General features: G+C 36.4%; 1 protein-coding gene across 5 annotated transcripts in view; it reads left to right on the plus strand.

Moving 5' to 3' along the window:
• Positions 1–12,392, plus strand: part of tes (testis derived transcript (3 LIM domains)) — a 97,505-nt gene extending 85,113 nt beyond the window's left edge. For all 5 annotated transcript variants that reach the window (XM_069903863.1, XM_069903860.1, XM_069903859.1 and 2 more), the window contains exons 5-7: positions 4,743–4,958; positions 9,835–9,993; positions 11,858–12,392. In XM_069903863.1, coding sequence (XP_069759964.1) covers positions 4,743–4,958; positions 9,835–9,993; positions 11,858–12,049 — 567 coding nt within the window. In that variant the 3' untranslated portion in view covers positions 12,050–12,392. The remainder of the gene's footprint in view (positions 1–4,742; positions 4,959–9,834; positions 9,994–11,857) is intronic.
• Positions 12,393–12,974: the final 582 nt, after the last annotated feature.

The following is a 12,974-nucleotide window of genomic DNA, read 5'->3' on the forward strand; positions in this document are numbered from 1 at the left end:
AGAACTGAATTTCATGTGCAGGTTTTGTAGAACCATGTTGCAGGTGAAGCGCTCACAAGATTAGATCAATTTCTGCCCCAAATTTAGAACCTTAATTTAAATATGGTTTTTATTTCTCCAGTTCTCTGATTTTATTTGTATAATTGTGGTGAAAATTGCATAATTTTCTCCATGATTCAAGTCTGAGTGCAGCAAAAACAATAAATTCCCAAAAGTGGCCAAAATGCCATGAAAATGCATCCACGATTAAGATGAATTCTTTGTAGTTTGGGAGACGCAGAAATTTTTGTATGATTCTTCTATGCCCGCAGGGAAAGAAGGAACAAGACCCCACTTTGCAGCGGATTTTTTTTTTTGCCACCTGTTTCTGATGAAGTGGTTTTCTTTCCACAATTTGATCATCTCTGGTTTTACACTGCCAGACAAAATTTGGTCTGCTGAGATCAAGTTCCCATATATTTTTGATTCCAAATGACTCTTTGCAAACTGTTTACAGATGTACTATGGTCTGCCTCTTGCAAAATTGTAAGTTAATAAGATGCAGCTCACAGGTTATCACTCAGTAAGTCATTTTTACTCTTTTAGTGATAAAGGTTTAAATTTGAAATTTCCTCTGAATGAACATTTCTAAATATGGCTCAAGAAGTTTTGCCCAAATATTTAATAAGACCAGAGGAACCCTCTATTTGTTTTAAATGTGTTGGTTGAAAAAATAAAGGGAACTTTTCAATTTTTGTACTTTTTATTTCTAAATGTTTTGAGAGGTGTATTAAAACCTAAATATTGAGGAAGACTCTTGAAAAAAAGTGAATGCAGCAACTCACAAAATGAAATGAATCTTTATTTCCTCTACCACCAACTTGGTATCTTCTCAATTGTGTCCCATTAAAAATGCACCTGTGCTGAGTATTCGATTGCATGACGAGGTTTTTGTGGGACTCCACTATTTGAATTCCAAATGAAATTGGCATTTGTGGCCAGACACTGTATTGGTCCTGCGAGTTGGATAGCACCATCTCCAGACTGAAGGGTTTAGCAATTTATCAGCAATTCCTTTCATGTTCAAGAGAAAACAACTCTTTATATGTTAGAATATCTAGCCCCTAGTGTTTTTTTAGGCTGAGTGGAAACACTCAGCCGAGTGAGAGTTCTGATATGGTTTGCATTCTGTAAATAATTGAAGTAACTAAACGTCTTGCCAGATGCAGATACTATTCTCACAATTCCCATTTTTAGCAGAGCCCAAAATGACCAGCCATGACTCATTTAACCCTCTTAAATGGTTCAATATCATTTTTTCTATATAAAAAAAATTGTACTTAAAATCTCTACATGTCAATGTATTTCTAGGGGGCAGGGAAATCACTGAACTGCAGATGTTCTAAATTTAAAAAAAGACATTGCTGAAACACATCAAGTTGGGTAAAATGTGTGGAAAAAGGAGTAGTATTTCCAGTTCAAGCCCCTTCATCTGAGCGAAGACTTGAGCTTGTATACATTTGAGCTTTTTGGAAGTAGCAGTTCTGACAATTCCTGCACAAAAAGTTGTACAGAAAAAAGATTAATATAATAAATGTAAATCCTCCTCTATTTTTGAAATGATCCAACTGATGATTTTCAGTCTCTGCAAACTATCTTTACTAAAATCCTGTGCTCCGAATGTTCTAAACAAGTAACACTCTTCGTTGCCTATCGAGTTGTTAGTATTTACAACCATTGGGCAGCAGAGGGAGATCTTCACCTTCTTTCAGGCAATGCAATATTATTCCTTTGAAAGTAGGTGAAATAATTAGTGACGGTCCAACCCAATTTCTTTCCACGTCCATTATTCTTTTGGTTACAAATCCTTTGACTTTATTCTCACTCAAATGCAATATTTGGCAGCTTCATTGGTTATCTCAACAATGAATGCAAATCTTGCAAGATGTCTGTGCTAACAATATTAAAAGAATTCTCTTTTGCTGTCGATCCTATCTTCATAATTTAAACATTGATTTTTAAAACTTAACTGGTGTTATGATGCCGGTTTGGTTGGAAACTCCTGGTTTTCACAGGATCTGTGTTGGTTACATAACCTTGTTTCCAGTATTTTTGTTGCAGTTAGTGTTTTGACTTGAGAAAGCAAATTCAACATTGGTATGCTAAAGATCTCTTCTAGAATAGGTAGGCTGCTTTGTTCTAACAGTTAGGATTTTCATTCAGTAAAGTTTCTTTGCAAGGATAATAGATCTGGATTTGTTTTTCTCTGAACTCATTTTTATAGTTAACAAAGTTGTGAAAAGGCTGCTAATTCCTTTTCCAAAATCTCTTAATTATTTCGGCAAAATAACAACTCTTCAAACAAAAGCAGGTCCCTTGGAAAATTATTCCCTTCAAGGTCAGCACAATTGCTGAGGAAGTCCTGCGTGAGTCACTGGGTAGGAAGCAGAATCTGTCTTTATTAGCTTAATTTAAAATTGACTACTGTCATAATTTGTAATTAATTTTCTGTAAAATCGCTGCTGAATTACAATTAGTCATTTGCTTAAAATTTGTAACATTTTTTTGAGATCCCCAGGTGGGTCTATTTTGATTATTACATATTCATACTTAACATTTTCCATTTCATTGTCGTTTCCTCAAAATATTTTGGATTCTTTCCTTGAAACTGAACGTTTTAATGAAGCACTTGCTCAGAATTCTCATTCAGAATTGGTTTGACTCTTGTTATTTAATAACATTTAACTTGATATGTTGTGGTTTGAGACTGAAAACAGCACCTTGATCTAGAATGGTTATATGTTTGACTTGTAATCAAATATGATTAATTTGTCAGTAGTACAGTAAAATCCCATTATTCTGAATTCAAAAAAAATCAGAAAATAAATGGGTTTTTAAAAAAAAAAAAATCTAATGTTTAAAATTGGGGGCCACCCCACCCCCCAGTGGTCGGTTTGCCACTTACTATATCAAGCAACCGGAAAATGGGCTTATCCCGTATCTAACAATCCCCCTATGTTCCAGATACTGGGTGGGGGTTCTTGCTATTAAGATTTTAAATATTTGATTTGTAATAAGAAGTTTCAATATATGATATTCCACAACTGAGCATCTAGTGGGCAATTTTTTTTAAACACCTAAAAGATTCTGCTGCTTAATGATATTTTGTGATTTAATTTGCTCCAAAATCGGCACAGTTTTATGAGCTAATATCAGTTCCTCTGTCACTCTGCGCAAGTTTACATGACTTGTTGATTTTTAAGACTCCCACATATTCAAAGAATAAAAAGTAGTGTACATTGATTTAGTGCCTTTTACATCCGCATTGTCCAAAACCAGTTTGATGCCAATTAAGTTAAACAAAGTCTGCAGATGCTGGCAAGCTAGTGCCAATCGACTTTTGCCAAGTAATTGCTGCCATTTTGTTAGTAAATGTAGCAACTAATTTGTGAGCGATCAAGATCAAAAGAAAAGTTGGTGGAATTTATGTATCTGATGTTGCAAGGACAAACACGGCTCACTGGGACTTGGTGTTCCATTCGTTCTTTAATGCAGAACTAAAATGGTTCCTTGTTCTACAAGTTGATAAGATTGAGCATGATGAAGTCATATAGATGCAGTTGTAAATATCTAGCAGTTTGGTTATGGAATATTTATTGTTCAGTGAACTGGGAAAACATTTTTGCAGTTTATTGCCTCTTGAGATGGGATCTTTTGTATTAATTGAACAGACAAGGCCAGAATTTAACATCTCGTGCAAAGGATTGTTGTTCAGTTGATGCAGCAGTTCTTCAGCAATCTTTTAAAGAGAAAGCCCAGAGCATGGGTTCTGGTGAAGGTTATTTCAAAAGAAGCTCAGAGGGCTTGTTCAATGGTAGAAATTAAGGTATTCTTGTGAAATGTGCTTCCTTTCTGTAACTACACTCAAAACTTTGATTCAATGCAAGTTCTGGGGGTGGGAAATGCTACTTTAAAGACCGTTTTGGAGATGCATTATGTATTGTGCCTGAAACCATAAAGATTGATGCAATGCTGAATGCATTCCCAGATCTTATTATCTATCTGAACTAGACAGGAACTAAAATTGGTCTTGGTGGCTTTGAAATGAGAGGGAACAATGCCAGGGGATCTGCTTCTAATCTGTGTCCAGTAATCTTACTTTGAACATAAATGTATCTGTTGTGGACAAAATTAGTCATTGCAATAATTTTTCCCTGATCTCCTCTGGTCTTCTGGTTGTACAAGAGGTGATGATGTCTAGTTTCCAATTGTGGCAAACAAATCGATGCAATTTTAGAACTGTTTCTATAGCAATTTTTTTAAATCTGCAGATGTTTGAAATCTAAAATAAAACCTATGTGGGAAACATTGAGCAGCATCTGTCGTCAGAGGAATTAAAAATTTCAGGCTTAATATTTAATTAGAACTCATGATCACTCATTTTTGTTTGAGCACATGCATGTCTGGTAAAATCAAAATTGCGCAAAACTTTAATGTTCCCCCTGTCTCTATTTAGCATATTAATGACATTTTTACTTGACACTATAACTATCCCCCTTTCCACAAATGCTGCCTGACCTATTTAGTAGCTCAGGCACTTTGTTTATTTGCAAATCTCTTTATGGAATTTGATAAATGTGGTCGTCCCGCCACTCTTGGTTTTTGTACCTTAATCTGAAACGCTTCATTTTATTTCAAAGCTGTAGCAGTGTTTCAGCTATTTTCTGGACTCCACTTACTGAATTACCAAATTTTTGTTCTAGACATGCTTCCGTTGCAAGTTGAACATGAAGAAGGGTGATCCAGCTGTCTACGCCGAGCGTGCCGGTTTGGACAAGCTGTGGCATCCTGCTTGCTTTGTCTGCTGTATCTGCTGTGAACTGCTTGTGGATATGATTTATTTCTGGAAGAAGGGCAAACTGTACTGCGGCCGTCACTACTGTGATACTGAAAAGCCTCGGTGTGCTGGCTGTGATGAGGTAGGAAAATAAAACTTGTTTGAAATGGTAAAATTGTGCAATTTTAGTATTATCCTTCATATTCTCTAACATAGAATACAGTTGTATGGCTAAGCTTTTTTCAGATCAAGAATACTTTGTCTATTCTTCCATATATCAAATATGATGTTTCTGAAACTCCTTCATTTTGTCAGTCTTCCAGCAATCCATGATATCTATAGAAACAAAATCTGAAATAATCATCTCCCATTTAGATAAATCTTGCTTTAATCTTCACCTTGCAGAAAACCTAACAATTAAGAATTTGATTGTCATTTTCAAATTTTGTAGCAAAAATGCATTTGTTTTCCGAAGAACTACTGTGAAATTTCACTCAGTAAAAGTAATGCACAATGACGAAAGCTCATTGATCTTTAATGTCAAGTCACTTTTACTGACTCCATCATTATAAATGGTAATTCAATGTGTATGCAAGTCTACAGCCCCTTTTCCACTGGCACTTTATCCCCGGAATTAATGGGGAATTTACCAGTTAAAGGTACAGTGGAAAAGGGGGGGGGGGGAAAATCAGCACACTGATGTCGAATCTCGCTAGGGAATGACAGCCTCTACCCCTTTTCATATCCCCGGCAACAGCTGATGCAGGCGTGCTGATTTAAACCAGTGGAAAAAGGACAACTTCCATCAATTCCATTCAAAGGTAGACTCTGATCTCTGGGGATGAGTTGTGTTCAGTGGAAAAGCAGCCAGTGTCCTGGTAAAGGGTGGCCCAGTGGAAACGCCACAAACTGCTTCCTATCCCAGGACACTGCACCGCCAATTAATTGGGATGCCAGTGGAAATAGGGCTTACAGTACAACCAGCAATTGCTGCAAAAGCTGAGGCCAGACAGCAGATGTGGAGATGGAGGCTGGAAGAAATATTCCTGGAGAGGTATCAAAATATAATTTTTATCAAACCATCTGATTTGGCTCAAATGTATAGGATGCTTAAATCGTGAGTTAAGGCGTAGGAGCTATGAAAGATACAAAATAACAGGGATGGAACTTGATCACAGGATGGCTGTGTTCGTTACTCTGTCCATACTGGCACAAAAAATAAATTGACATGACATTACCATGTCACAAATAACCAGAAGGGGACATCTGGCACAGAGGTCAATTGTCAAATTTTGATGAAGGCTTTTACTAAACTGCATTTTAACTATTTTGCTGTCTGTACTGACAGGTTTACAAGAAAATTCTGGAAATGGAACATGACCAGATTAAAACTTGCTCTTTGAAAAGCTTGCCATGATTTTAAAGACATTTCTTGTCCCTCTTTTTTTATATTTTTTTGTTTAATACTTCACCATGGACCATGGACCATTTCAATAGTGTATATATATATATATATATATATACACAGAAACATTCATCATTAAAATATACACAATGACATTTTTTCCCCACCCCATAACATAAAGCAAGAATAAAAGAAAGAAAGAAAAGTAAATAAACAATAAAAGAACACAAAAAGAAATTGTCATCCAAAATTCCATATTTAAGTATTTTTGTACCTGTAGTTATTACTTTAAGAGATGGAGGTCTAATGTACTCTATATGGTTTCTAATATATTCTATGTATGGTTCCCAAATTTGTTCAAATAAAGTATATGTTTTTTAGATTGTAGGTAATTTTTTCTAATGGAATACACTTGTTCATTTTGATGTACCATTGTTGTATTATGTAAATCACTTCAAGTGATTCTGTAGGGACTGAACTAATCCCTTGATACTCTCATATCACACATTCATTATACATGTCCAGTATTCTTTGAAAAACCATCTGTATAATGATTTTTCACCACCATTGAACACAAACAATGCAGAAACGGGCCTTTCAGCTGAAAAGCACAAATCCATGACAAAATTTGTTTTTCTACATTTTGTCTTTGTCCTTTCTCGAACAACTTCAGCATGAACACATTTTTATTCCAAATCCTTAATTGTTTGGTAACTATTTGTGAATTTCCATAACCTAAACTGTTGTAATGCAGGGTAATATAGTTTATTTCATGATCTTCTGGACTTCAGAGAACAAGTCAGGTTACGTTTTGGGATGTAAACTGTAGAACAAGCCTCCTTATTAGGAGGGGAGTATAAGACGTCGATGGATTGTGAAACTTGTTCTTTCTCTTCTATTACAAAATGACCAGGTGCTTTACTTTGCTAACAATAGTGGCTTTACCTAAATTGACTAATAGTAGCATTCCACAGTAAAGTTGATTGTACACAGCTGCAAATGTACCACTTTAATCCTTTGAATGTTAGAATTGGAATGTGAAAAATTAAAAAAGATTTGTTCCGGCATGAAGAAATTGAGCAGATGGCTCTTTAACCCACTCCCCCTGGCCAGGACTGAAGACTGTGTAGAAAGAACTGCAGTAAACATAGTTCATGAGACATCTATGTGCCTTGCAATGTAATGATGCCTTCATGGTAAAAATTGAAGACTAGCCAGTCATACACAATCATGTGAGGAGAAAGTGCCTTGCAGAAGCGGAATATCAAAGAAAGAGTTGCATAAAGGCCCATTCAAAAGTAGCAACTTGTCAAAATTTGAAAATTCAATAGATGTCCTATTTTTCCAAAGTGGCACAGATGATCATTTTCTTGCTGCCATTCTAAACTAAAAAGGGTTTGAAATGAGGATGATGGCATTTTTTGCCTTTCGGAAAGAGAATTATACAGCAATACAGTCATTTTCTATATTTTGTTACTGCTTTATCAGGTATGTGAGATCAGCACTGGTGATTTCCCCAGAATGGAGACCTGTTAATAGAAAGCTGTAGCTTGTCCATGCAGTAGTCCTGTGAAAAACTAGCTATTCACATAGCGTGCAACAATGTAATTGCAAGCCCTGACCTTTCCTAAACTCTATCAGTGGAAAATTACTTGTATTGAAATTCCACAGGGAAGCTATTGTTTTAAACTGTTTTGCTCAATTGTATTTTAAATTAAGTCAAATGCCAAAAGCAAGTATGCACCGTTAACTTTATTGACCACAGAACAGTCCAGCACAATACCAATCTAATCATTGCCCACAACTATTTTCCTTGCATCCATATGCCTATCTATTTGTCTTTTATATGTTCCTATTGTACCAGCCTCTATTTACCCCCCCCCCACAGTACATTCCAGATCCCTATCCCTCTGGGGGGGGGGTAAAAAAAATCTTGTCTCTGACATCTTCCCTAAACTTTCCTCCAGTCACATTAAACAGATGTCCTCTAGTGTTTGCTTTTGTTGTTCTGGATATAAAAGTCCTGGAATAGAATGCCGTGCACAATTGCAACAAACTCTACATTATCCAATTTCCTGCATTTGGGATGTACTATACACCAAATATAGTTAAAATGCATGGATTCAGAAGAAGGTGTAAGCTTTTTCAGAAAATATTGTCTGGATAGCTCAAAACAATTATTGTTTCTAAACTCAAATATTAAACAATACTGTTTAATGCTGAAGTTTGATAGAACAAGTATTTGTTTAATCATGAACATTAAGATGAACGTCATTCAGGAGTTAAAGAATTAATATTTTGGAAATGTGTGTTTTTATATATGTATTTGAACAGGGGAGGAAAAAACAGGTTTATTTACAGAAATCTGTAGTGGGATACAAAAATCATATGTGCATATAACTTTCAAATAAACTGTCCCTACTAAGAAAAGGCATTAGTACCCAGAACAGAATTTCCCTTGCAGCCACTGTGGCCCAGTGTGTCTGTCCCACATTTGCCTTGTCGGCCACCAGCGAGACTGCAGCAGACGTGGACAGCCCCCTTCCTAAATCTTTGTTTGCCAAGGCATGGATTCTCCTTGTAGCTTGTAATGTATAGGAAAAGCTGGCTCATTGCATGTTACTCTATTTCCTTTAACACTTAAAATTTACAGGTGAAAACCAAGAATTGTGTTCCATGTTCTTCTGGCTTTCAGTTCTATCCTTGTTCTGCAGGTGGCACTGTGGTGCATATTCTATTCATTGCTCATGGCCTGGTGTCCTATCCAAGTCTCTGAAACTTTTTGGCTCACTTATTTGCACATTATCATATGCAATCCACTCAATTTGCCACATCACTAACTGGAAATTAAAAGCGGAGCAATATCTTGAATTCAAAAAAAGGCTTTTTATGCAATGTAATTTTTGAAAATGAGGATAAGATCTGTTTATCAATCCTCACTTTTTTTTTACAATGTGGGTCCTCAATTTCATGTGCATTATTCAACTAAGTCTCTATATTTAATGATTAACTTGCCCCGTAAATTGCTTGACACTGACAATGCAATCTGCTTCATCAAAGTGGTTGGTGTCGTCTGTACTTTCATTCCACTTGTACTGCTTTTAATCCTCCCATTTTCAATATCTGGAACTTTATCATAATCCAGTGCAAACAGAAGAAACAGTTAAAATGCAGTTTAGTAACAGCCTCCGTCAAAGTTTGGGAACCAACCCCTTGGTGCCAGATGTCCCCTCCTGCTTATGTGACTTGGTAACATGTGCCAGTGAGAACAGAGTAATGGACATTACCATCCTATCTTCAAGTTTCCATCCCTGTTATTGTGGATCTCGTGGTGTATTTGGCTTGTTTTGCAAATTTCATCTTTGTTTCTGTAGATGCCCTCCCATTTCATTTTCTTAAAACTCTTGCTTACTTTTTAAAATAAAAAGGTAACACAAGTATTCAGTGCCTATGGTTATTCCTCCATTGGAGGATAGGAATTTATCAAATTACTGTGGCAAGTTTCTTGTAATTGCAACAACTTATTTCTCGTTAATACCTCACATTGTAGGTAATTAATATGGACCTTGATTCATTGCTCTTATTACTGGTGTCTTTCTTTCTCATTCCCCAGCTAATATTCAGCAACGAATATACCCAAGCTGAAGGCCAGAATTGGCACTTGAAGCATTTCTGCTGTTTTGAATGTGACTGTGTCCTTGCAGGAGAAATTTATGTGATGGTGAACGAGAAACCTGTCTGCAAACCTTGCTATGTGAAGTTTCATGCTGTGGTAATGTATCACTGCAGAAAGACTGACTACAGTCTTGTAAACTTAAATTGTAATATGGAAGATTTGATGTTTCCCTTGAGAGTTGAGTCCTATTCAGTTTTGTTTCAGTTTAGATAGCCTTTACTAAAAGTGCAGCTGCCAGACTATTTGGAAATGGTTATTTTTAGCTTTTTTGTGTCATGCAAGTCTTTTTTGGGAGCGTCCATGTCATTTTGATTTTGGAAATGAAAACTGCAAGATAATAATTTATAATATTTATAAAGCTGATTAATTATCTATTTATTAAAGATGTGCATTATCAACATAATTTTGAGTAAATCACAGGAGGTGTCTATTTGGACCAATGAATCTGCTCTGAGCTATCCAGTTTGTTCCATTAACAAATCTTTCCCATTGTTTAATTTCCTTCATGTATTTGTCCAATATTTTTGAAAGTCTGCTTTGAATCTGCTTCCACATCCACATATTTTCCACATTTAAAAATAAATCTTTCGTCCTTTTGGATTCTTTTGCTAATTACCTTAAATACTGTATTATAATTCTGTGTGTGCGATTTCTTAGATGTGTTCAGTTCATGAAAAAGGTGATTTTAAAAACATTTTAAACTTATCACAAAGCAGACTAAAATTCTCTTACATTTGTCTGCTCATTCATGCAAGAGTTTCTGCTGCCTATTGTACCTGGCTCCTTTGCAACAGTCCTGCTGACTTTATTACTGATTTTTGTCAGTGGGTATGGCTAGTGTCCAATGTTGACCAACTAGTTTCTCCCCTCTGTTTCTGTCTCCCAAGGCAGAACACAGAAGGGTTAGAGTTTTCCACAATAACCAAAGATTTGAGGCTCTCTGTTACATCCAGTTAATCAGAACGACATCCATCCATAGTGATTGGTGTTATAGGCAGCTCAATAAAAGATGTACACTTTGAGTGGGCAACAAATCAGGTTAATTGAGTTCTTGCATCAGAGGCATTCATCCTTGAGTGGCTGCAAGAGTGAAAAATTGTTTGGAAGGCAAACCAAAAACCACCTTTACAGTTTATGTAAGGTTAACGTGCAAGAAAAACCGCTGCCTGCCAAAGGGTCAATGGATAAAGTTTTGTGTGGGAGGGAAGTGAACCTGTGTTAAATGACTAAGGTTCTGTGATGCTACAAACACTTTATCGGGTGCCAACTATGTATCTGTAATCCTTTTTTGCATGCCACTGTACTGTGGCCTTGAAATGGAGGGTGTTCTAGGAAATTGTTTTTTTAAAAAAGGAGCTAGTTTTGTGTTATTTAAAGTGATCAGAATAATATGCACATTTTATACATGAGCTAATTGGCAACCAGTGAGAATGCCAACAGAACTATAAATCCGAAATTTAAATTGATCAATATTGTCACATGTACCATGATGCAATGGGGAGGTGGAGTGGGGGGGGGGTGGAATTTTGGTTTACCTTACTATCCAGGCAAATCACCCTGTGGATAAACGTGCAGAGTTAAAGGCCAATTAATAGGATCAGTTGAGTTCCTGAATGGAAAAGAGCTAGACATTTTTAGTGTTAGAGAAAAGTGCAGTTAAAAGTGTGCAAGGCTGTAGCAAGATCAAGAGAATCTTTTTTGTGTATGAGAGGTCTGTACAGCAAGCTGATGACATCAAGAAAGAATCTGCCCTTGAATGCATGTTACTACTAGCATTTTAATGTGAAATGATTAGTCGGTGGACTGCAAGAAGAAGTTGATGTCTTGGAGAAGAGGCAGGATTAATGGCAGTAAAATTTAAAAGTTGAATACATTGTCTTTTTGAATTTTTTAAGAAAAGAGCCAACTGAAGCTGTTCAACTATTATTCCATTTCCCCATAACAATATCTTATTTTTCAGGTGTGCCAGGGCTGCCACAACGTCATTGATCCAGAGGCGCAGCGCGTTACGTATGGGAAATACAACTGGCATGCCACCTCTGAATGCTTCCTGTGCTCCTGCTGTGGAAAATGCCTGATTGGTCAGAAGTTTATGCCAATGGAAGGAATGTTGCTCTGCTCGGTGGACTGCAAGAAGAAGTTGATGTCTTAGAGAAGAGGCAGGATTAATGGCAGTAAAATTTAAAAGTTGAATACATTGTCTTTTATAATCTAAATTCTGATACTGGTGGTTGCAAATTGAGGAATTGGTCTCTGAATACAAAATACAAATGGAAGAAGTGTGACATGTTTGCATTTAAGGAATTCATTACTATTTGTGGATGTTGGTGAAATTGCCTCTTGCTGACAAAATATTTGTATTCCATGCAAAGTGTCTGTTCTGAAGATCAAGTTGGAAATCTCAATTATAAAATTCAAGGAATGTTCCTTTTGATATTAAGTACACAAAGTATTAGGTGTGTACTTTTTGCTTAAATAAAATTTTGATTCCTCTATTTCACTCTGTTCAGTAATTTACAGATAAGCTTCTCTGTTAGACACAACAACGTGAAACTTAAAGCACTACTGCAAATAGCTTTATTTCTTCTGTGTCTGAAGTTCTCCAGTTTAAATCTAACCTTAATGAAGAGAGCATAAAATGTTGAGAACATTTGTGCTCTCTGTAAGCATAAAATACTCTTCCCAAGAAAGGTATTGTGTTCAATTTTGGTCACTGAGAGGGTGCAGTCAAGAGTCGAGAGGACCTTGGGGAGGCCTGAACAGTTTGGGACTTTATTCCTTAAAGTGCAGGAGAATGAGGGGTGATCTAGTAGAGATGTATAAAATCATGAGATGTGAACATGGTCTTTTGCCCTGTGTAGGGAATTAATAATCAGGACATGGGTGTGAGTGAAGGGGAGAGATTATGAGGAATCTGAAGGGTAATGCATTTTACACAGATGGTAATCCTATGGAATTAGCTGCTATAGGAACTAGTTAAAGTGGGTACTACTGCAATGTTTAAGGACAAATACATAGATAGGATGGGTTTGGAGGGAAATGGGCTAAATGCAGGTAGGTGGAACCACTGTGGGTGG

Source organism: Narcine bancroftii, chromosome 11 (genome assembly GCF_036971445.1).
Source record: "Narcine bancroftii isolate sNarBan1 chromosome 11, sNarBan1.hap1, whole genome shotgun sequence".
Taxonomy (NCBI): domain Eukaryota; kingdom Metazoa; phylum Chordata; class Chondrichthyes; order Torpediniformes; family Narcinidae; genus Narcine; species Narcine bancroftii.